Genomic DNA, 24,712 nt, shown 5'->3' on the forward strand with positions numbered 1-24,712 from the left:
TTCATTTCTAATTGTATTGATTTGAGTCTTCTCCCTTTTTTTCTTGATGAGTCTGGCTAATGGTTTATCAATTTTGTTTATCTTCTCAAAGAACCAGCTTTAAGTTTTATTGATCTTTGCTATCGTTTCCTTCACTGTTTGCAGATAACATGATACTATACATAGAGAATCCTAAAGATGCCACCAGAAAACTACTACAGCTAACCAATGACTTTGGTAAAGTAGCAGGATACAAAATTAATGCACAGGAATCTCTTTCATTCCTATACACTAATGATGAAAAATCTGAAAGAGAAATTAAGGAAACACTCCCATTTACCATTGCAACAAAAAGAATAAAATACCTAGGAATAAACCTACCTAAAGAGACAAAAGACCTGTATGCAGAAAACTATAAGACACTGATGAAAGAAATTAAAGATGATACAAATAGATGGAGAGATATACCATATTCTTGGATTGGAAGAATCAACATTGTGAAAATGACTATACTACCCAAAGCAATCTACAGATTCAATGCAATCCCTATCAAACTACCAATGGCATTTTTCACAGAACTAGAACAAAAAATTTCACAATTAGTATGGAAACACAAAAGACCCTGAATAGCCAAAGCAATCTTGAGAAAGAAAAACAGAGCTGGAGGAATCAGGCTCCCTGACCTCAGACTATACTACAAAGCTACAGTAATCAAGACAGTATGGTACTGGCACAAAAACAGACATATAGATCAATGGAACAGGATAAAAAGCCCAGAGATAAACCCACACACATATAGTCACCTTATCTTTGATAAAGGAGGCAAGAATATACAATGGAAAAAAGACAGCCTCTTCAATAAGTGGTGCTGGGAAAACTGGACAGCTACATGTAAAAAATGAAATTAGAACACTCCCTAATACCATACACAAAAATAAACTCAGATGAATTAAAGACCTAAATGTAAGGCCAGACACTATAAAACTCTTAGAAGAAAACATAGGCAGAACACTCTATGACATAAATCACAGCAAGATCCTTTTTGACCCACCTCCTAGAGAAGTGGAAATAAAAACAAAAATAAACAAATGGAACCTAATGAAACTTCAAAGCTTTTGCACAGTAAAGGAAACCATAAACAAGATGAAAAGACAATGCTCAAAATGAGAGAAAACATTTGCAAACGTAGCAACTAACAAAGGATTAATCTCCAAAATATACAAGCAACTCATGCAGCTCAATATCAAAAAAAAAACCCAATCCAAAATGGGCAGAAGACCTAAATAGACATTTCTCCAGAGAAGATACACAGATTGCCAAAAAACACATGTAAGGATGCTCAACATCACTAATCATTAGGGAAATGCAAATCAAAACTACAATGAGGTATCACCTCACACCGGTCAGAATGGCCATCATCAAAAAATCTACAAACAATAAACACAGGAGAAGGTGTGGAGAAAAGGGAACCCTCTTGCATTGTTGGTGGGAATGTAAATTGTTGCAGCCACTATGGAGAACCGTATGGAGGTTCCTTAAAAACTAAAAATAGAACTACCATACAACCCAGCAATTCCACTACTGGGCATATACCCTGAGGAAACCATAATTCAAAAAGAGTCATGTACCACACTTTTCATTGCAGCTGTATTTACAATAGCCAGGACATGGAAGCAACCTAAGTATCCATCAACAGATGAATGGATAAAGAAGATGTGGTACATATATACAATGGAATATTACTCAGCCATAAAAAGGAACGAAATTGAGTTGTTTGTAGTAAGGTGGATGGACCTAGAGACTGTCATACAGAATGAAGTAAGTCAGAAAGAGAAAAACAAATACCATATGCTAACGCATATATATGGAATCTAAAAAACAATAGTTCTGAAGAACCTAGGGGCAGGACTAAAATAAAGTCACAGACGTAGAGAATGGACTTGAGGACACAGGAATGGGGGAGGGTAAGCTGGGATGAAGTGAAAGACTGGCATGGACATATATACACTACCAAATTTAAAATAGATAGCTAGTGGGAAGCAGCCGCATAGCACAGGGAGATCAGCTCCGTGCTTTGTGACCACCTAGAGGGGTGGGATAGGGAGGGCAGGAGGAAGATGCAAGAGGGAGGGGATATAAGGATATATGTATACATATAGCTGATTCACTTTGTTATACAGCAGCAACTAACACAACATTGTAACACAATTGTACTCCAATAAAGATGTAAAAAAAAAAATTAAATGATTTAAAGTTAAAATGGGTTAAGGAGACTAGACGGTTGAGTAAGAGGATGTGACCCTCATCTTCTCCCTGAACACATCAAAAATACATCTACAGGAGGAGCATTTCTCACTGAAAACTAACTGGAACTGGTAGAAGGACTCTTTTAAAACCATAGCTGTAAGAAAAATACACATGTAATCAGATAGGAAGGAAAGAAAAGCAATCAAATCAGGACCTGTGCCCCAGAGAGGGGACTCAGAGGAAAAGGGCAATTATACGGGCAGACCCTAGCCCTGGGGAGTGCGTGGGTCAAGCCACAGACTAGGCATCCCAGTCCTGGGGTCCTACATGGAGGAGATAAGCCCCCTCACTGGTTGGAGGAACACTGTGACAAATAGAAGGGCTGGGAGAATCCTGGACTCCATTCAACAGGAGTGTGTGTGCACTGGCTAGCCGCTGGGGCAAGGTGGAGAGAGGTCTGCTCTAGCAGCTGCTGAGTTTCCCATGACTGCCTCATCATACACCCCAGCCTGAGCTAAGCAAACGCTCTGGCCCCTCTTAGTCCATGCCACAGTATGGCACTGGATCTGGGGTGACCAGGACCAAGGAAAAGACTTGACTTTGGGATGCAGAGGTGACTTGGTCCCAGGGTGGACCCTGGGTGGGCTGTGGTGGCCATTGTTGGCACTTACTCAAGTGGTGCCCTAGAAGCAGCCCAGAGGGCAGCCGCTGTACACCACAGCTCAACCCACCACCTTGCCCCAGTATACACAGAAAAGCCACACAGGCCCTGCCTCCCCTTTGGGGCACAGAGGAGGTTGGAGATAGTGATCAGTTGTGAGAGACAAAGAAGTCTTGCCCCCAAGGCAGGGAACAGAGGTCTGCTCTAGTGGCTGCCTGTTTTTTCCTCCAACCACCTCATCATGTGCCTCAGCCCAAGCTTAGCAAACGGTTGGGCCCCACTTAGTCCATGCCACAGCACAGCCCTTGATCTGGGGCGGCTGCGACCAAGGAAAAGACTCGACCGTGGTCTGTGGCTGAGCAGAACCACAGATGCCTGCACAGACAGCACATTGGACTGCTGTATGCACATGAACCTCACTTGATTCAGCACTCCCCTCCTGGGACAAAATTCCTGGTGTGGGGAGTGGGGAAAACACACACTTAAAGGGAATGGAGCCAGTTCGAGCCTGACACACAGGTCTTCTGCTGCAGCAACATGGGATCAGACCCTGTCCCTGGGAGGGCAGTGATGGCTACTGACCAGAGAAGAAGCCTTGCCTCACACCCCAGGCCAGCTCTGTCTCCAGCCCCACCACTTACCAAGGTGATAGCTGCCAGCACATTCTGAGGAAAGACATGACTGGCATCCACATCAAATCCAGCTCTCCCACCAAAGGCATTGAACATATGTAGTCAGCATAGAGACACTCAAACATAAGAACACCCCTTTCAGATGCAATAGGTAACTGTTTCACCTAAATTCATAGAGGCAGAGAAAGTTAAGTCTAAAAAAATGAAAAGGCAGAGGAACTACTCTCAATTGAAAGAGCAAGAGAAAAAATAAATAATGAAAGAGAAATAAAAAATTTACCAGATAAAGAGTTAGAAACATTGGTAGTGAAAATGTTAATTGAATTAGGAAAAAGAATTGATCTAAAAAATGAACATGTTCTCAAGGAAATAGAACATATAAAGACCCAGTCAAAAATAAATAATTTAATAGTTGAAATAACACATTAGAAGGAATGAATAGCAGACTAAGTGATACAGAAGAATGCATAAGTGATCTGGAAGATAGAATAATGGAAATCGTCCAATCAGAGAACCAGGGGAAAAAACATTTTTTTTAAAAAAAAGCAATCTAAGAAACATGTCTGATAACATTAAGTGTCCCAACTTTCACATCTTATTGGTTCCAGAAGGAGAAGGGAGAGAGAAGGAGAGCGAAAATGTATTTGAGGAAATTGTGTCTGAAAACTTCAGAAACATGAAGAAGGAAATAGATATCTAGGTACAGGAAGTACAGAGGGTCTCAAACAAGATGAACCCAAACAGACCCACACCAAGATATATCATAATTAAAATGGCAAAAGTTAAAAATAGAGAATTCTAAAGGCAGCAAGAGAAAAATAGAGAGTCATACACAGGGAATCCCCGTAAGGCTGTCAACTGATTTCTCTGCAGAAACATTGCAGGCCAGGAAGGATATATTTAAAATCCTGAAAAGGAAACACCTGCAAGCTAGGATACTCTACCCAATAAGATTATCATTTAGAATAGAAAAAGAGAGATAAAGAATTTCTCAGACAAGCAAAAACTAAAAGAATTCATCAATACTAAACCTACCCTAAAAGAACTGTTGAAGGATCTCTAAATGGAAAATAAGTAAGAATCTATAGGAAAGGGAAAATCCCAGTAGGAAAGATAAATATATAGTAAATGTTGAAGATCACTTAAATAAGTCAGTACATAGATTAAAAGACAAAAAGTGTAAAAGCAACTATAACTACAACAAACAGCTAAAGGATAAACATGAACCTAGGGTAACCACAAATCAAAAACCTACAATACATACACAAAAACTAAAAAGAAAGGAACACAAGCATAGTACTAAAGAAAATTGTCAAACCACTAGAGAAGAAACAAAGATGTGAACAGAAAAAGCTACAAAAGCAACCAGAAAACAAGTAATAAAATGGCAATATGTACATACCTATTAATAATTACTTTAAATGTCAATGGACTAATGCTCTAATTAAGTGGCTTATTGGATACAAAAACAAGACCCTTCAATATGCTGCCTGTAAGAGACTCACTTTAGGGCTAAAGATACACACCAACTGAGAGAGAACAGGCGCAAAAAAGATATTTCATGCAAACAGAAGCAAGAAGAAAGTGGGGGTAGCAAAACTGATGTCAGACAAAATAGACGTTAAAACAAAGGCTATAACAAAAGACAGAGAAGGGCATTATATAATGATAAAAGGATTAATACAAGAAGAGGATATTACACTCGTTAACATATATGCACCCAATACAGGAGCACCTAAATATATGAAGCAAATACTAACAGATATGAAGGGATAACTTGACAATAATACAATAATAGTAGGGGGCTTTAATACCCAACTGACATCAATGGACAGATCATCCAGACAGAAAATCAAAAAGACAACAGAGGTCTTAAATGACACAATAGAACATTTGCACATAATTGATACCTACAGGACATTATATCCAAAAACAGGAGAATAAACATTCTTTTCAAGAACATATGAGATATTCTTCTTGAGAGCTCACATACTAGATCACAAAACAAGCATCAGTAATTTAAGAAGATAGAAGTTATATCAAGCATCTTTTTTCTGACCACAATGGTACAAAGCTAGAAATCAACTTCAGAAAGAAAAATGGGAAAAGAACAAACATATAGAGACTAACCGACATGCTAATAAAAAACCAATGGGTCAATGAGGAAGTCAAAGAAGAAATCAGAAAATACCTTGAGACAAATGAAAATGGAAACAAAACACTCCAAAATCTATGGGATGCAGCAGTTCTAAGAGTTGATACTGATACAGGCCTTCTTCAAGAAACAAGAAAAATCTCAAATAAACAACCTAACATACCACCTAAAAGAATTAGAAAAAGAAGAATTAGCGAAGCCCAAAGTCAGCAGAGGAAAGGAAATAATAGAGATCAGAGGGGAAATAAGTAAAATAGACATAAGAAAAAAACAATAGAAATGATTAATGAAACCAAGAGCTGAGTTTCTAAAAAGATAAACAAAATTGATAAGCCTTTAGCCATGCTCACCAAGAACAAAAGCGAAGAAGACCCAAATAAAATAAGAAATGAAAGAGGAGAAATAACAACCAATACCACAGAGATTAAAAATAAAAATCACAGGAGAATACTACCAACAGTTATATGCCAACAAATTGGACAACCTAGAAGAAATGGATGAATTTCTAGAAGTATACAGCCTGCCAAGACTGACTTAAGAAGAAATAGATAATTTCAATAGACTAGTCACTAGTAGTGAAATTAAATTTGTAATAAAAATACTCCCAGCCAGCAAAAGTCCAGGACTAGGTGGCTTCAGAGGGGAATTCTACCAAACATATAAAGAAGAACTAATACCTGTCCTCTAAAACTATTCCCCAAATTCAAGAGGATAGAACATTCCCAAATTCATTCTACAAGGCCACCATTTCTCTGATAACCAAAAGCAACCAAAGACTACTACAAGAAAGAAAATTACAGGCCAATTGATGAATATAGGATGTAAAAATCCTTAACAAAATATTAGCAAGCCAAATCTAACAATATATAAAAAGGCTCATACACCATGATAAAATGGGATTTATTAGAGCGTCACAAGGATGGCTCAACATTGGAAAATCAATTAATGTGATACACCACATTACCACAAGAAAAGGCACAAATCACATTATCATCTCAATAGATGCAGAAAAAGCATTTGACAAAATTCAACATCCATTCGTGATAAAAACTCTCATCAAAGTGGATATAGAGGGGACATACCTCAACATAGTAAAGGTCATTTATGACAGACCTATAGCCAGCATCATACTCAGTGGTGAAAATATGAAAGCCTTCTTCTAAATTCAGGAACAAGACAAGGATGCCCACTCTCACTACTTCTATTTAACATATTATTTGAAGTCCTAGCCACAGTAATCAGACAAGAAAGAAATAAAAAGCATCCATATTAGAAGGGAAGAGTTAAAACTTTCACTATTTGCAGATGACATGATACTGTATATATAGAAAACCCTCAAGTCTTCACCCAAAAACTATTAGAACTAATAAATGAATTCAGCAAAGTTGCAGGATACAAGATTAATATACAGAAATCTATTATGTTTCTATACAATAATAATGAGCTATCAAAAAGAGAAAGTCAAAAAAAAAATCATGTTTAAAGTCACATCAAAAAGAATACCTAGGAATAAAGTTAACAAAGGAGGTGAAAGACTTATGCTCTGAAAAGTATAAAACATTGATGAAGGAAACTGAAGAAGATTCCAAACAATAGAAAGATACCTGTTGCTCTTAGGATTTTATTAAAATGACTATACTACCAAAAGCAATCTACAAATTTAATGCAGGCCCTATCAAAATACTCATGACACTTTTCATGGAACTAGAACAAATGACCCTAAAATTGAAATGGAACCACAAAAGACTCCAAATTGCCAAAGAAATCTTTTTTTTCTTTTTATTTTCTTTTTCTTTTTTTTTTGGCCACGCCACTTGGTATGCAGGATCTTACTTCCCTGACCAGGGATTGAACCCATGCCCCCTGCAGTGGAAGCACAGAGTCTTAACCACTGGACTGCCAGGGAAGTCCCTGCCAAAGCAATCTTGATAAAAAAAGAACAAAGCTGGAGATATCATTCTTCTAGACTTCAGACTATTCTGCAAACCTACAGTAATCAAAACAGCATGGTACCAGCACAAAAACAGACACACAGATCAATGGAACAGATTAGAGAGCCCAGAAATAAACCCCCACACCTGTGGTCAATTAATATACAACAAAGGAGGCAGGAATATACAATGGAGAAAAGACAGTCTGTTCAATAAGTGGCACTGGGAAATCTGGGCATCTACATGTAAAACAATGAGATTAGAACATTACCTCACACCATATTCAAAATAAAGCCAGAATGGATTAAAGTTCTAAATGTTAGACATGAAACCATAAAACTCCTAGAAGACAACATAGGCAGAACACTCTTTGACATAAATCGTATCAATAGTTTTTGGATCTGTCTCCTAAGGCAAAAGAAATAAAAGTAAAAATAAACAAATTGGACCTAAGAAAACTTAAAAGCTTTTGCACAACAAAGGAAACCATCAACAAAATGAAAATACAACCTAAGGAATGGGAGAAAATATTTGCAAATAATGCAGCTGACAAGGAGTTAATAACCAATATATACAAACAGCTCATACAACTTAATATCAAAAGAAACAAACAACCCCATCATCCTGAAGCAATAGCAATAATGACTTCAAAACTCCCTTCACATGTGATTTATGTAAAAGTGTATTTCCCCCTTGAACCTTCTCCCCTCTTCCCATCCTGCTCACTCCACCCAAATCCAAGTGGTCCTAGTATAAAGTCAGATGGAAAAACCCTGGTCTGTATCAGGAAGAAAAGAACTGCTAACACCACCTGCTATTAAAATTCTTTAATAACACCCCCCCCAAACAAGTTAAATAAAATTTAAAATGTAATTTCTCAATACACTATCCACATTTAAAGTTCTCAATAGCCACATTTGGGTAGTGGCTGCCATTTTGGACTGAATGAAAATATATTTATCTCTGTAGAAAATTCTGTTGGACAATGCTGACTAGGCTTCTTGGTGGGAAACAGTATTTGATGGTTAAGATCAAACTCTTTTTAAAAACAAATTTGGAATATCATATCATATATAGTCTATAATTTTTAAGAAGTTAGAATGCAATGAAAGAGACACTTCCAAAAACATACTGAAAAAAACTTAGTTGCTTTTTAGTGCTTTGGGGGATATTCAATTGGTAGTACCTCAAGAGCATATTATAAATATCATATTTCAGTTCAGCTAGTAAACATTTATTGAACCCCCATTATGTGCCTGCATTTGAGGATGATGATCAAAACGGAGGATGTAAAAATAAAAGACCCTATCCTCAAGGTACCTACACAACCTTGAAGAGGAGACTGACATAACAAGTTAACTTTAAAAACTTAGTGTGAAATCTAAGGTATTGTGCATAGCCTAAAATATCTGATTACTTGTACATTATAAATATTTCAACTTTAAATAAATAGGAGTGTGTATATCTTCTATAGCTATTCATATTTTAATTCCTGAAAAATATCTCTTTCTGACATTTGATGCTTTATTTTTACAGGGCTGTGGTCTGCTCTGTGGATAGCCTTAAATTTGTGGCCTCATGGAAAGGTCGACTGCAAGAAGCAAAGCTGCAAATTAAGGTATTAGAATAATTTTAGATGTTTATCTGAGTCAAAAATTATGTAATTACCAACTGTGATAAAGAGATTTTGCTCCAATCTCAAAGTCACCTATCTCTATAGTGTAAGATCAGCAGAGACAGATTATATTACCTGTGTGAAAAATCAAAGTAAGTTAAGATTCAACATGAAACAACCTGTACAAGATACAACATGTTCTAATGCAAAAATAAGAATCTTAGGAATATAACATAGTATTTGAAAATGTAACTTCGGTAAAAAATGATATAAATCTTGAAGTTCTGTTAGGTTACCTGTTCTAACATTCAAGTCAATAAATATTTGCTATACAATAAAGTATGTATAAAATGTGTGAAAAATTTAGACCAAATCTTGTCCTTAAGGAGTTTACAATTTGTGAGTATATTAGTTCACTGTTAAAATCAAACCAACTATGTTAAAAAAAAATTAAGCCATCTTTTGCAGTATAAATTTTCCTAGCTAGCTTTTCTGCTAAAAATGCATTATTCTTGCAATAATAGATAATATAGATAACCATTCAAATATTAATAACAAAACTAATGAAATCCTTCCTCCAACAACTCCAACCTTCTTCCATGTCATTGGCATTCTCTACCATTCTTCTTTCCCATTCTCACACATAGAATTGCCCTCTTAACTTTTTTCCACTGCTAATATAAGATGCTGCATGTTGTAGTATGATTATCTCTATACATCTGTGTTGGTCTGTCTTACGAGACTGTAATGACATTGAAGATAAAGACTGTCTTATCTATCTTCAGATACCCAGTATCTAGTTCGGTATATTACATATAATTAAAATAAATGTAAAACTATAGTTCTTTAACTTAGTTAACCTTAGGCAACTGACTTTTCAGAAGTTCTATTTATATAATTCTAGTTCTCAGGCCAACAATTTTCTTTTCATATTACTACTGCTTTCTAACATACTATATAATTTATTTATTATATTTGTTGTTTTGTTGTCTGTCTTATTCTACTGGAATGTAAGTCCCATGAGAGTAGTCACTTTTTTTCCAGTTTTGTTGTATCTCAAATACCTCAAACAATACCTCCTACATAATAAACGCTCCATTAAAACCTTGTTGAATTGTTGAGTTGAAGGCCAACAATAGGAGAGGCACTATAATAGGCATTATTAACAGCAGCTGTAATGGTATAGTCGGCCAGAAATTTGATCATTAACAATAAGCTAGGTCTTTCTTTCTCTATTGGCTCTATAGATTGCTACAAAATTCTCCGTTGAAGCTGAAGAAATTAGCAGGTTCTCTTTCATCCTTTGCATTTTATTTTAACCTTAGCCTCTAGCCCATAAGAGCTACCTTAGCTATTATTGGTGCACATAAACTGTTGCCTAGCTGTTAAGGAGAGGGCGGGAACACATGATGTATAATCCAGGAATCATGCAGTTTACCTGGTTGTGTGGTCTCTTAGCAGCTGTGAAGCACACACATAATATGGTAGTATCATTATTTAGGTATATTGATATAAAAAACAAGGGAAATGAGTTTTATTCTGTGTCAAGGTGTGTTCATATTTCCAGAACTATTTTGCTCCTGTTCTTACAAAATAGAAATAAAATTATCTACAACCAGAAAACCCCAAGCATATATGTTATGTTTTATAGATGGGGAAAAAGGCTGGCAGTTAATAAAGCAAGAGTCTAATCTTAGTTCTCCAAAACAGAGCCTTGTGACTTTTAAAAACAATTAATGAAGCAGTCTGAGCCTTTGTTGTCTCTTTTATCAATGGATATAAATAATAACTTCCTTGACATGTTTATTACGAGGGTCTCTGAAAACCGATGTGTGTGTGTGTGTGTTTTATTATTTCTTTTAACTTGATTTGGATTAGGTTTCATTAGGCAATATTTATTTTTTAATTAGAAACAAAAGTATATTTTAATAAAAGTTGTCTACTGTTATCCAGGAAAGCAGAATTCTTTCATTTGTCATTTGACATTCATGAAAGCTACTGTATTGTTAAAAACCAAAATATTCATTGGTCAATATATTCAGGAACATTATAAGTTTGATACAATTATATCTTACAACTTTAAGTTAAAAAAGCCATCCCTACACATGGGATCTGAGGTAATTCAACAGAATTTTTCCTCTCTTTGGCCCCTCATTCATGTGAGCTATAGAAGCACATTTCCTAATTTCTTACCTGCAGTTCCAGATATACTTATCAGATAAAAAGTTTTTGTAAGCCCCTCACTGTTTGCACTTGGCAAAATCAGCAAGTTAAATAATTCATTTAGGTTCCTCTTAATCAAATTTTTCAGCAAAAGGATTATTTTGATAGGAGAATTTTGGATTTGAATTATATTTGAATGTTACTATCACTGCAGAATTTAATTTATTTTGAATATTTTTCAATCTCTACCACCCTAGACTGAATTAAACCAGTGAAATGTTCAAGTAAGGCTATAGTTCCCACACCAATCAATATCTCAACCCCTTAGACCAGCTTAAGAGAACATGTATGTATATTGATTTTTTTAGATCCTGAACATGGCCCTCTAAAATTTCCTCACTACCATTATTGATTTATTATTTGTTAAACAGCAGTTGTGAAACTTAGTACTGGAAAAGGTGTAAATCCAGCACCCGTTCAGCTTGTGTGCTAGATCTTGCCCAAGGCTGTGAAAGTTTTGCCCTGGCAAATCTGGGTAGCTTCCAGCTTCCTCCTTGACTGCTGATGCTGCCAAACACAAAAGGCAAAAACAAGTCTTTTACCTTGGCAAATCAGGCTTATTAAAAACATTTTAGTCTTGTTAATAATGCACAATTCCCTAGGATACCTGAAAGCTGCTGCTCCTTTGGGACCTGGTAGAGTCATATAGCCACTTATGCTTGCCAGTTCATTTCGGCTGCTTCATGCCAAGCTAGAGTCTGCCCATATACCAAGTGGTTATTATGCTATTCATATTTCAGTTCCCTCCCTTGTAAAGCTTACCAGGAAATAGAAGTTAAAACAATGAAGAAATTAGACATTTAGACATGTGAGGGTTCATGAGGAGAATGGGCTCATCAGAATTGGGAGTTATGAGCTTTAGACGCATCCTCCCCAAATGAGTGTAAGTAGCTTATCAGTCCAGCAGTGGACAATCTACCAAAAAAAAAAAAAAATCCTTAAATAGTTCATTTTAAGACATATATTTCTGATAGTTTTCATTTTTAAAACTGAGCACTTAATGTGAATATGCTTATATAGTCATTATAAAGTGGAGATTTTTTTTAAATCATGGGAGAATAAAGACACAGACCTACTAGAGAATGGACTTGAGGATATGGGGAGGGGGAAGGGTAAGATGTGACAGGGTGAGAGAGTGGCATGGACATATATACACTACCAAATGTAAAATAGATAGCTAGTGGGAAGCAGCCGCATAGCACAGGGAGATCAGCTCGGTGCTTTGTGACCACTTAGAGGGGTGGGAGAGGGAGGGTGGGAGGGAGGGAGATGCAAGAGGGAAGAGATATGGGAACACATGTATATGTATAACTGATTCACTTTGTTATAAAGCAGAAACTAACACACCATTGTAAAGCAATTACACTCCTATAAAGATGTTAAAAAAAAAAAATCATGGGGGAACTATAAGAGTGCTTAGTAATATAATTTTCTCTAAAAGTCAATCTCTAAAATGAGTTGGTATGTGCAAACTAGTACGATATAAAACCAGTTCAACAAAAAATGATTTTTCTTAAGAACTTAAGTAACTACAGCAACCAGAGGTTTTAAATCTTTTTGATATTCTTGTAACATTAAATGCTTTGAGTGTCTTACTATGTTTCCACCAGTTTAAAGGACGTTTAATTCTCAGTTGACTACACTGTTTAGGTAGCCTTTCCAGTTGAATGCTCTCTTCTCATGCTCTCCAAATATAGCAGGAGGCTGAAAACTGGCTCAAATTTCCTGTTTTGAAAGTCTTTCTGCTACGAAACATTCTGACTTTACTTGACACTGTACTGAAAAAAAGTCAGTGTGCTGGGATTAGGTACTAAGTTCCATCAACTGTTCTAGTCCTTCCCCAGCTTTCAAAAACTTCGAAGAAACCTGTTTGTATTTCTTTCCCTAGCACGCTTTCCTTTCTTCAACCTATATCAAGCCACATATGTAATTTTATATTTTCTAGTAGTTACATTAAACAAAGTAAAAGAAACAGATACAAATAATTTTAATATTTTTTTATTTAACCTAATATATACAAAATATTGTTGCTTCAACATATAATAACTATTTTAAAATTATGAATGGGATATTTTACTTTCCTTTTTATTGTATAAAGTCCTTGAAATCCATCATATATTCCATATTTATGGCACATCTCAATTCAGACTAGTAACATCTCAATGATCAATAGCACATGTGGCCATGGCTACTGTATTGGAAAGTAGCTCTAGACAGAGAAGGTAATTCCCTAGAGAAAATTTAAATATTCTCTGATCTTCAAGTTTTTTCCAATTTTTTATAGTATTTTTCCTTATTAAACAATTTCAAACAGATACAGAAGGAGAGAGAATAGTAAAATGAATCTCCATATGCAAAGTTTTCAAAATTTAGAAACATTCCTTCTTTTTCTCTTTTTGATTGTCTTTGCTGAAGCAATTCCAGGCATTGTTTTGTTTTACTCCTTCATTTCTCAAACAATTTTTTTCTTAAATAAACACAATATATTATCACACATACAAAAATTAACAATAATTCCTTGGCGTCATTTAACACTCAGTTCATAACAATATTTACCACTGTCTCAAAAAAAAACTCTTTTCCAATAGTTTGTTCAAATGAGAGTCAAGGTCCAGACACTGTGTTTGGTTATTATGTACTTTATGTCTTTTCACATCTAGATGGGGTTCCTCTTATTATTTCATACCACTGTTTGTTACAGAATCAAGGTTACTTCTCTTATAGAATGATCTACAGTTGATATTCATGTCTTGGCTTCCTTGTGTTATTATGTAACTTTTGTTCTTCTGTCCCTCGTTTTTTTATAAAATGGAAGTTAGTTGTAGATAATGAAACAAATTTTTCTAAATCTGTTATTCCTTCTGCATTTATTAGCTGAAATTTTCTTCAAAGAAGCCTAATCAACTAGGTCTATGTGGTTACCTAGATACCATGGAATTTTATATAGAAATAAAGGATAAATGCTTTTTTTAAAAAATTTAAACTAGGGATATTCAGAATATGGTGTTGATACACTGTTTCCCACAGTGTTCAATAACATTTCTTCTTTGTTTTTAAGTATCAGTGTGAACTTCTTATATATTTAATGTGCTTCTGTAAATTGCATTTATTATTCTTTTTCATGTGCAGTGTCCCTAGTCTTTGGCTTATGTGTAGAGCCTCCTCATGTTGACCCTCTGTATCTTATTTTTGGTAAAGTTTTATAGTGAAGCATAATATCATACAATAAGTTTCACAAATCTTAATAATACAACTTTATGAATTTTTTAATAAGCAAACAGACCCATGAAACGATTATGCAGATTAATTTTAATATTTTAGGACATTTTTTCCTCAAAACTTCTTTTTATAATTAAATGGACCTAACACATTCAGTACAAACTTTATTTTTCTTTCATTCTAAGAGATATACTTAGTATATCCCCCTAGATATTTGTCTACCCATTTTTCTTTCCTCCCTTTATATATTATATTGTGTAATGTATTCTGATTTTAAACAGTTGAGAACTTCAGGTGAAGATGGCCCATGGAGCTAATGATTCATCCTCTCTGCTCCAGATAGATATATAATGATAGAAAAAATATAAAAAGAGGAAACCACAAACATAGTCTGGCTTCAGATACAAGATCAATATTTCATTGCATCAAAAGCAGGACAAAGTAAAATTGTGACTAAGTCTGAAAGTACAGGTCTTGAGCTCCAAGTCCAGAAGTAGGAAGCAATGAACAGTATGGCCCCAGCAGAGTGAAAGGAATTAGTGGTGCTGTATGTGAAATGGAGACTGAAACAGGGGTCATTGCTTAAATCCAGGACTGAGGTTAGGCTCTCCAGCTCTCCAATAAAAGGAGACTGAATAAAGTTATAGGCCTAAGGAGGCTGAAAGATAAAGGCATAGACTTAATATTAGATATTGAGCCACACTAACCACCAGATCAATAGCTTAGAACTGCAATATCCCCAACACCTGCAGAAGAGAACCTTCAAACTGGCATTGTAAATTTTATAGCTATGTAGATTTGGAAAGGTCACTCTAGAGGTATGTGGGAGAAAAATAAAATACCCCTCAAGATGAACCTAGAAACCAAAATCCAAAATAAATGGGGAAAAAATCTAATCCTAGAAAAGAGAATGAGCAAAATCATTAGGTCAGTCAACATCTGGTCATTTCATTTATTATTACTTTTGGGAAAATCTGATAAAAAATGTTAAAATGTTTATTTTAGTTTCCTTAAACAGTTGTAAGAAAGAATAACTTTCACTAAAAAAATTATCAGAACTTACAGAATAGAAACAGGCAGAAATAATACAGTTATATGTAGGTGGATGTGAAAACCAATCAGTAGTCTTGGAGATGAAAAATATAATCTTTAAATGAAATATTGATAGATTAAATGTACTCTACATTAGATACAATTGAAAGAGACATATTAATTGGAAGTTAGTGCTAAGGAATTAACTCAGAACTGATCACAAATGTAAAGTGCTAAAAATATGAAAGAGATATTATCAGACATAGAGGATAGTTTAAGGCATTCTATCCTACTTGTAAAAGGATTTCTACTATAGAACAGACAGAATGGCAGAGAAGCAAAATTTGAAAAATTAGTTGCAGGGATTTTCCAGAATTGGAAAATGATAAGAGTTCTCAGGTGAAATGCACATGCAAAGTACCAAAAAAATTAACTAGAAGTATATTCAAGTTCACACCTCGTTACACTATAATGAAACTATACAATATCAGGGTTAAAGTGAAAAAATCTTAAAAGCTACCAGATAGAAAAGTCAGAGTGCCAACCAAAAAAAAATACAAAAAAAAACAAAAAAGTAACATCAAATAGATTACTCATCAGCTCACTAGATGCCAAAAGGCAATGGAGTGAGTAATATATTCAAACTGATGAGGAAAAGTAATTGTTAACCTCAAATTTTATTCCCATCTAAAATATCATTCAGTAATGAAAGCAATAAAAAGATATTTCCAGAAACCCAAACACCACAAGGGCTTACCACTCTCAGAACCTCAAAGAAGTATTAAAACATGAAAGAGAAAAGCCACAGAGAAAACAATATATACCAAAAATAATAGTGAGCCCAAAAATTACAAAATAATTTAATTTTAGCATGTAATTTAAATTAAGTATTGACTGTAAAATATAACTTTTTATTATGTTTAAACTAAAACTAAAACTCTAAACAGTAATAATTAGATTAGAAATAACATGCTGAAATAAAATCCATTTCATGTTCAGGAGAAGTACTGAATAACTAAGAATTCATTAGAAAATGTCACAGTTACTCTTCAAAAGTAACTAAGAATTCATTAGAAAATGTCACAGTTACTCTTCAAAAGGTATGGTTAAAAGCTTAAAAATAGATATGCAATCCATTAGCAGAAAAGGAGAAAAATTAAACAAAAAGGAATAAAGAGGAAAACTATATATTAAATATACTGAAAATAATTGAGTATCTTTTCATGTGCCTGTTGGCCATCTGGAAGTCGTCTTTGGAGAAATGTCTATTTAAGTCTTCTGCCCATGTTTTGACTGGGTAGTTTGTTTTTTCAATATTGAGTTGTGTGAGCTCTTTGTATACTTTGGATATTAACCCCTTGTTGGTACATTGTTTGCAAATATTTTCTCTCATTCCGTAGCTTATCTTTTCATTATGTGATGGTTTCCTTTGCTGTGCAAAGGAAACATTTAATTCACCGTTAAATCCAAGTTAAATTCAAGTTAAAATCAGAAGTGTTCAAGAAATTCAGCGTTGTATATGAAATAAATTAATGGCTTTAATCCTGTTTTTAGTGAACAAAGTCACTACTGTTACTGTTGCTAACCCCTTTTGAGTCTCACCTCAAAGAATTGAATCAGATCGATCTTATAAATAGCCTTTTCAAAATAGGTTGGGGTCATGGTAGTTATTTGGAATATATTTATGCAGTTGTGGTTGGCCTGATATACACTACCCCTTAATAAATGGTTTTGAAACTATAAACAAAACGAAATGTGTGTGAGGGGGGGTTTTGGAGTTTTTGTTGTCGTTTTGTTTTTTAATTTTCTTACTTTTGCAGCTGCCCCTCTGTTTCAGATGTTTTAATCAGAGGTTCAAGTGTGAATAACATTCGAGTAGAGATTCTTTTCCTTTTGTTTTAATGATTTTATGCTGTTCCTATTCTGTTAAATTGAAAGCTATGCATTTATAAGCAAAACAAGAATAGTTAGAGGAAATGGTATTACAGCAAGAGATGCACATTTAGATGCCTTTCACTTAATTATTTGCATTCAACTCAAATAGTATATTTGTACAGATGTCAAGAGGCAGCCTCAACAATGCGGTTCTTTTAAAATAATGTAAACAGACATAACCCCTATGGTTACCAAAGGGGAAAGAGGGAGAGAGGGATAAATTAGGAGTTTGGGATTAACATATACACACTACTATATATAAAATAGATGACCAACAAGGACCTACTGTATAGCACAGGGAGCTATACTCAATATTTTGTAATTACCTATAAGGGGAAAGAATCTGAAAAAAATAGATATATATGTATGTATAACTGAATTACTTTGCTGTACACCTGAAATTAGCACAATATTGTAAATCAACTATACTTCAATTTAAAAAAAAAGATTAAAGTAAAAAAGAAGAGAGAGATCAGATGTTGATATAGTTAATATTTTCAAATGTCTCGTGGAAATAAAGAAAATACTGGAATTCAAAAAAATGTCTACTTGAAAAAATAAAATAAAATAATATAAACAAATGAGCTCTGATCTCAGTAATTATTTCTTTGCATCCAAGGGATATGTGTCATGCACAATAAGGTACTAATGACTAAAATAGACTTCTAACAAACTTTTAATAGAAAAATATGAAGTTTGCCCCATAAGTATATATGTAAGTATAAATAGCATTTTAATATGGCTTATCATTTAAAGGGGGTGAAAAAGAGAGTGGAAGTACAGTATTGATCAAATCAGAAAGCATGCTCTAACACATCACCTAGCTCTTTGATGTATAAATGAAGTGATGGATAGACTCAGTTATCTAGGACAAATTTGGGAAATATTTTGCAAAATTAAATATAGGCAAAAGTTTTTTGATTGAAATTATTTAAATAATTTCCAATCAAACCTTATTTTGCCTTATTTAAATGGACACACTATATGAAATAATTCTAAATGTCTAGAAATTCGAATATGGATTAGATTAAATGAACAGTAATAGCTAATACTTATTGAGCACTTGCTGTATATCAGGCAATTTTCCAAGTATTTTAAATATAATGTTAGAGGAGATTTCTTATTTCCTGCTCCTGTTGTTTTTTTCTACGTGGAGGAATATTTACTAATGTTCATACTCCTAGACACTCTCTGCCTTCTACCTGACTCCTTCCTTTCCTGACTCCTAAAGGAAAGGTGTCACTTTATCTGACTGTGAGTTTGAGTCAGAAATCCCGGGCTGAATACTGCACCTTCTTATGCTTTTCTTTTGGGTGTACACATTCTGCTCTGCCCCTTCAAGGCGGTCTCTGCACCTGGTGCAGCTGGCTCCTTAGCTTAGTACTGTCATAACTAGAAGTTAAGCCTTCCAAATTCTTGTGTTTAGTGTTGATATTAGCAAGTCCATTTGCCTGGAGACCTGTTATATCCTCCAAACTATCTTTTTCAGTAATAAAGGTAATATTTTGGGCCTACCTGCTTTTTCACCTTCCATTGATGCAGAATTCCAGATGTAACAAGGGTACCATTTGTTGATACTACTCCAATCCCTGATATATTATCATTTTATTATATAAAAACAGGGTATCGCTTTTTGAAGTTCTTATGTTTTCATTTTTTTTACTTTACATTCCAAAGTAGGGGAATGATAGAGGGTGTAGAGAGAAAAGGACAGATTTAGAAGATTTTATTGGAAGTGGCTGTACTTGATAGTTGATGGCATGTGGGAAGTTCAGGAGAAGGAACCAAGAATGTCTCCCAGGTGTCTGATTAAGCAACTACATGGTCAGTAGTGCCAATTACTGAAATAGGCTCCAGAGAATAGTATTTCTCACCCCTCCTACCCCCTGGTTAGAAGAGGAAAATGATGAGTTTATATCTGTATATGCATATTACATAGTCAAGTTGTGACACTATCAGTGGGGACTACTTTTACAAATTTCTATAAAGACCAATTGAGCGCAAAACTCAATGAAATTTCTAGAAGAGGCCTTAGAAGAATTATCTTGCAGAGATTTTCTAGCACTGAAATTAGCAAGTACTCTTTAAATTTTAATTTACATTTCTTCAAGGCAATACTTCAGCAACCCTAAGTGGCCTGTATAACATCACATTAGTGGTATAGTAGCAAGAATATTGAACTTAGGAATTCAATAATTCTATTTTTATCCCAGCTCTTTCACTCACAAACAAGTTGCTTATCTTTTCATGGTAAAGAACCCTACTATAAATTTAGCTAATCAGAACTATTTGTCACGGTATACTCTACTAGTACCTCCTTGTCCCTAAACCATTCTCTAGTTATAACTGAAAATGATTTCAACACTTCCAACTTAAAGTGTTCCCTTGACTCTAAAATTCTATAGTATGTTAACTTAAAAGGTACTATACAATATTTATAAGATTGTTTACATTTTCTATCAAGTTTAAATTGTGAGACTATAGATGGGGATCTGAATGCAAAATGCAGACTCTACGTTTGTTGCCTTTAGATAAACTCAGGGTAGATTAACACTACAGAAATGAAAAGAATGAACACTTTTAAAGAAGAAATATGAAACTAATATTACCAAAATAATTATATTTTTATTTTCATAATCTTATAAATTTACACTAAGTTTAATTTAGAGTATAAGAGATTAACTCTTTCTCCTTTTTTATTCTTCTTTCAGCTCTGCATGACATGTCAAGAATTTTTTCATTAACCTTTCCGAATTTTGTTCTATTTTTTAGAAAACTATGTTGGAATTCCAAGCAGGGAGCACATGTTCTTTTTCTCTAGTATGCTTTTCTTTCCCCCTCCTGGAAAAAGAGTAACTTTTTGGCTTTTTTCATTATATGTCTATTAATCTAAAGCCAAGGCATATGCAATTATATAACTGATGACATTTGTATGTCTTTTTTTCCAAAATATTTGCTAAAATTGAGGATCCAGCCTAAAGGAAGCTTACAGTGAACATTGGTTCAGGTCTTCACCTTCATTATTCTCAAACAAAATACCATGATCTTTGTTTTCACATTGTTTGGAATGATAGTCACAATGGAAATTGTTGCCTTTCTTCTGAAGATATACTATAGTAACTCCTGCCGTTTCAGCCTTTAATACATATTTTAATGGTTTATATGTTTCTATGACAGATCAGTGGCTTATTACTGGAAGGATGCAGTTTTGATGGAAATCGACTTTCTGAAAATCAGCATGATTCCCCTAGTGTATCATCAGTTCTCCCTTGTTTTATGGGCTGGATTCCACAGGTAATACATTTTTAACAGGAACAAGTTTTAATTTAATCAATTCATGTTTAGATTTTATCTTTTCAATAAAATATAATTGGCCTATGAATTTTTCATTTACTTTCTAATCTTACCTGCATTTGAACAAATTTATAGTCAAAATATTGTGTCCATTATAATTTTTAAGATGTATAGGACATTTTAAAAGCTTCATTTTGTTATGGAAAGAATAACATTGTAGTTTTTAATTTCTAAATAAGTTATAGTCTAATAAGAAAAAAGCCTTAAATGGTAATCTGAACTACCACATATTGTGTTCCTATTATTTTCAGCAGTGTGCTAAATGTTTTATATACTTTACCTTACATACTTTTCTGAGTAGCCCTGCAAGGTAGATATTATTATTCCTATTTTCAAATGAGCAAATGTGTGTTCACATAAGTTAAATGACTTCCCTGTAGCTTGGCATGCAGAAATCGAAAGCATCAAGATATTAATACACATCTAATGCCATGTCACTATGCTGCTGATTGGCAGATGAAGAAAACTGTCTTGACAAAGGCTTATTCGATTAACTTTTTCCCTTTAAAAACCTTCAATTTTTTTTTTTTTTTTTATAAATTTATTTTTGGCTGCATTGGGTCTTCGTTGCTGCACACGGGCTTTTCTCTAGTTACATCGAGCGGGGGCTACTCTTCGTTGCATGCACAGGCTTCTCATCGTGGTGGCTTCTCTTGTTGTGGAGCACGGGCTCTAGGCACACGGGCTTCAGTAGTTGTGGCACATGGGCTCAGTAGTTGTGGCTCGTGGGCTCTAGAGCACAGGCTCAGTAGTTGTGGCGCACGGGCTTAGTTGCTCCACAGCATGTGGAATCTTCCCAGACCAGGGCTCGAACCCATGTCCCCTGCATTGGCAGGTGGATTCTTAACCACTGCGCCATCAGGGAAGTCCAAAATCTTCAATTTTTGAAAGAACTTTCAACAATGGAACTTGAGGGATATTTGCCTTTAAAATAAGACATAGTTGTAGATGAAACACATAACTTTTACTAAATGTAAGTAAGAATACATGTGAATAAACTTTAAAGTTTTGATTCTGTATCTAATCACCAACATACTATTTCATATACTGTTTACTACAAGAAAAATGAGTTTTCTAGTTGTGGAATACTTCATTGAATTTTCCAATTATTATAATTCTCTTTGTAAAATAAAAAAATCCAAAGCATCAGAATATTTATTTTAAAATAAAAACTAATAAAGCTATAATTACTGCTCAGAGAGCTATAAGAGCATCCTCTGACCTAAAGGACCATACATTTCTGTGAAACTCGCCATTTCCACCCCCCATATAAGCTTCATTTTCTCTAGTAGTAGAGTGACAGAGAAGGGAGAAGAAGTTGAAATCATCTTTATTTTATTTCTCTCTGGCTATTGATTCATGTAAGAAATTTGTATGTCAAAAAGTTGGTAAATTATGGATTACACACATTAGGTGTGTGGACCAGATCGAAAGTTCTATACAAAAGTTAAGGTTAAAATTTGCTGGGGGTTATAACCATAATATATAAAGTTGTATATGATGACAGAGATGAATTCAAATGAATCCAAATTATGTGAAGTGTTAATTCTCTGGCAAACAAAATTAAAAGCCATATAATGACCTTGATGGGGGGAAAAAAGGTAGGACATGTATAAACTGATTCACTTAAGGAGAAACCCCAGCAATAAAAATAGAGCATGGAGAATGAGTAGGCAAAAATGCAAAAGAGAGTGACCTAGAGCAATACCCACATAATTGACCACAAACTGAATGCAAATCAGGAATGCAATGTTGTTATGAACAGAAGCCAATCTGTTAACTGGGTTGTATGAAAAGCAACATAACGTTATAAGACTTGGAATTTATCCCTCCACAGTACTTTACTTTGAGTATCATTTCTATCCAGTTTTATTTACCACACTTTAAAAAATCAGGATTGGAATAGAAAGCTAAAAATAATTTAATTTGGAAAATATCTCATGTAAAGAGAGGTAAAATGAAGTGGAATATTTAACCAATAAAAGAGATGGCTCAAAGATAATATGAATTTATGATTTTTATAAAAGAGATTTCCCCCTAGGCTTTTGCACTTTTTCCCGGCATGTAATGGAAGGATTTAAGATGCTTCCCCACCTCTTTTTTCCCCTCCTTCCTTTACAGTGAGCCTCTTCTTCCCATATAATCTTACTGCTTTGACTGCCTCTCCTAGATCAGCTAAGAAGGAGAGAATATGAGGTATATTGATAAATGTTTCAGAACATGAAATTTTGGAGTCCAGCAGTCTAAATTCCACTCCCAGCTCCCAAACTTATGAGCTGGGTGATTTGGGGCAAATTACCTAACCTCATTGAGCCAGTTTCCTAATTCGAAAGTGGAGATAATGATGTTTCTATAGGACCATGTTGAGGAATAAATAAGGTCCTGTGTCTGTGAAGTACCTAGCCAGGGCGTCATACACGGTAAGTCTAATTTATCCTGATGCCAACACTTTTAAATGTTTTTATAATAGTATAATAATTAACTTATTTTGTATGGTGCTTTATAGTGTACTAAGTGCTTTCAATCATCATTAGATGCTTAAGTTCCTATATACCATATTCTGAACCCTGGGATAACAAAAATAAACAAATCTCTTCCATCAGAGTCTTCTGTTGAGTAGAGGAGCAAATGGGTAAAGAAACTATTATAGTTCAGAGTTACAGAAGTACAATTATGGAGGTTTACATGAAGTGCTTTGGCAAATGAAGGAGACCTCAGCTCTATCTTGTATAAGCAGTTAAGGGAAAGTCAGATGACCTCACAGGGAGAGGAAGCAGCTTCTCAGGACTGTAGTCACAGTAGAAGTAAGAAAAGTTCAAGGACAAATTCAAAAGTGGTAGGGGCAAGGCATTCCATATAGAAGGGGAAGTATATTTAAATGCATAGAGATACGAAAAGAGTTTAGGTTATTTTGGGAACTGCAAGTATAGTATATCTGGAATGTACTGGAATGGTTCAAATGAAGAGTGGTAGGGTATGCGGTCAGAAAGAAAGACTAAGACCAAGTACGACAAGCCATGGAGCCATGCCAAGGAGTTTAGACTATCTTATGATCATAGAAAGCCATTGAGAGTTTAGAACACGTGTGTTGTAAGATCAGATCCATAGTTTTAGAAAAGCAATCTAGCACTGAGAGAATTGAGGTTTGGCATAGGGTGAAATACAATCACACTTACCTTTCATTGCAGTCCTCTGAGTATGGTAGAGTAGTTTTTCTCTCTGTTTTGCTGAGGAAGAAGCCGTGAATCTGGTAAATAGAGTGATCTGTTATGGGTCCGCCAGTAGTAGCACTAGTGTTTGAACAATAGCAATGAGCATTTATTTGTATTGATTATGTGCCAAGCACTGTACAAACTGTTTAGAATACAAGATATTTAGGCTTTCCAAAAACATTTGAAATAGGAATTATCATCTCCATTGTAAACTAAGAAAATGGAAGTTTAAAAGATTGTGTAACTTGACCAAGATAAAGATAACATAGTTAATAGGTAAGCAACTAAGTTTCAAATCCAGGTTATCTCTCTTAAATCTTATGCCTAATACTGAGCCAACCTAACAGTATAAACCAGAGTTTGGAAAACTACAGGCCACAGGCCAAATCCAGTATGCTGCCTGTTTTTGTACAGCCCACAGTCATGTGAGCATGAATGACTTTTACATTTTTAAATAGATGAAAAACTTAGAAGGATAGTACTGGGTTGGCCAAAAAGTTCGTTCGGGTTTTTCTGT

General features: G+C 34.7%; 1 protein-coding gene across 2 annotated transcripts in view; it reads left to right on the plus strand.

Moving 5' to 3' along the window:
* DYNC2H1 (dynein cytoplasmic 2 heavy chain 1) overlaps window positions 1-24,712 on the plus strand; it is a 365,046-nt gene that overhangs the window by 324,861 nt on the left and 15,473 nt on the right. For both annotated transcript variants that reach the window (XM_082339858.1, XM_082339859.1), the window contains 2 exons: window positions 9,142-9,223; window positions 20,807-20,923. In XM_082339858.1, the coding sequence (XP_082195984.1) occupies window positions 9,142-9,223; window positions 20,807-20,923 (199 nt within the window). The remainder of the gene's footprint in view (window positions 1-9,141; window positions 9,224-20,806; window positions 20,924-24,712) is intronic.

The sequence above is a fragment of the Balaenoptera borealis genome, assembly GCF_965194805.1.
Source record: "Balaenoptera borealis genome assembly, chromosome: 11".
NCBI classification, from domain to species: domain Eukaryota; kingdom Metazoa; phylum Chordata; class Mammalia; order Artiodactyla; family Balaenopteridae; genus Balaenoptera; species Balaenoptera borealis.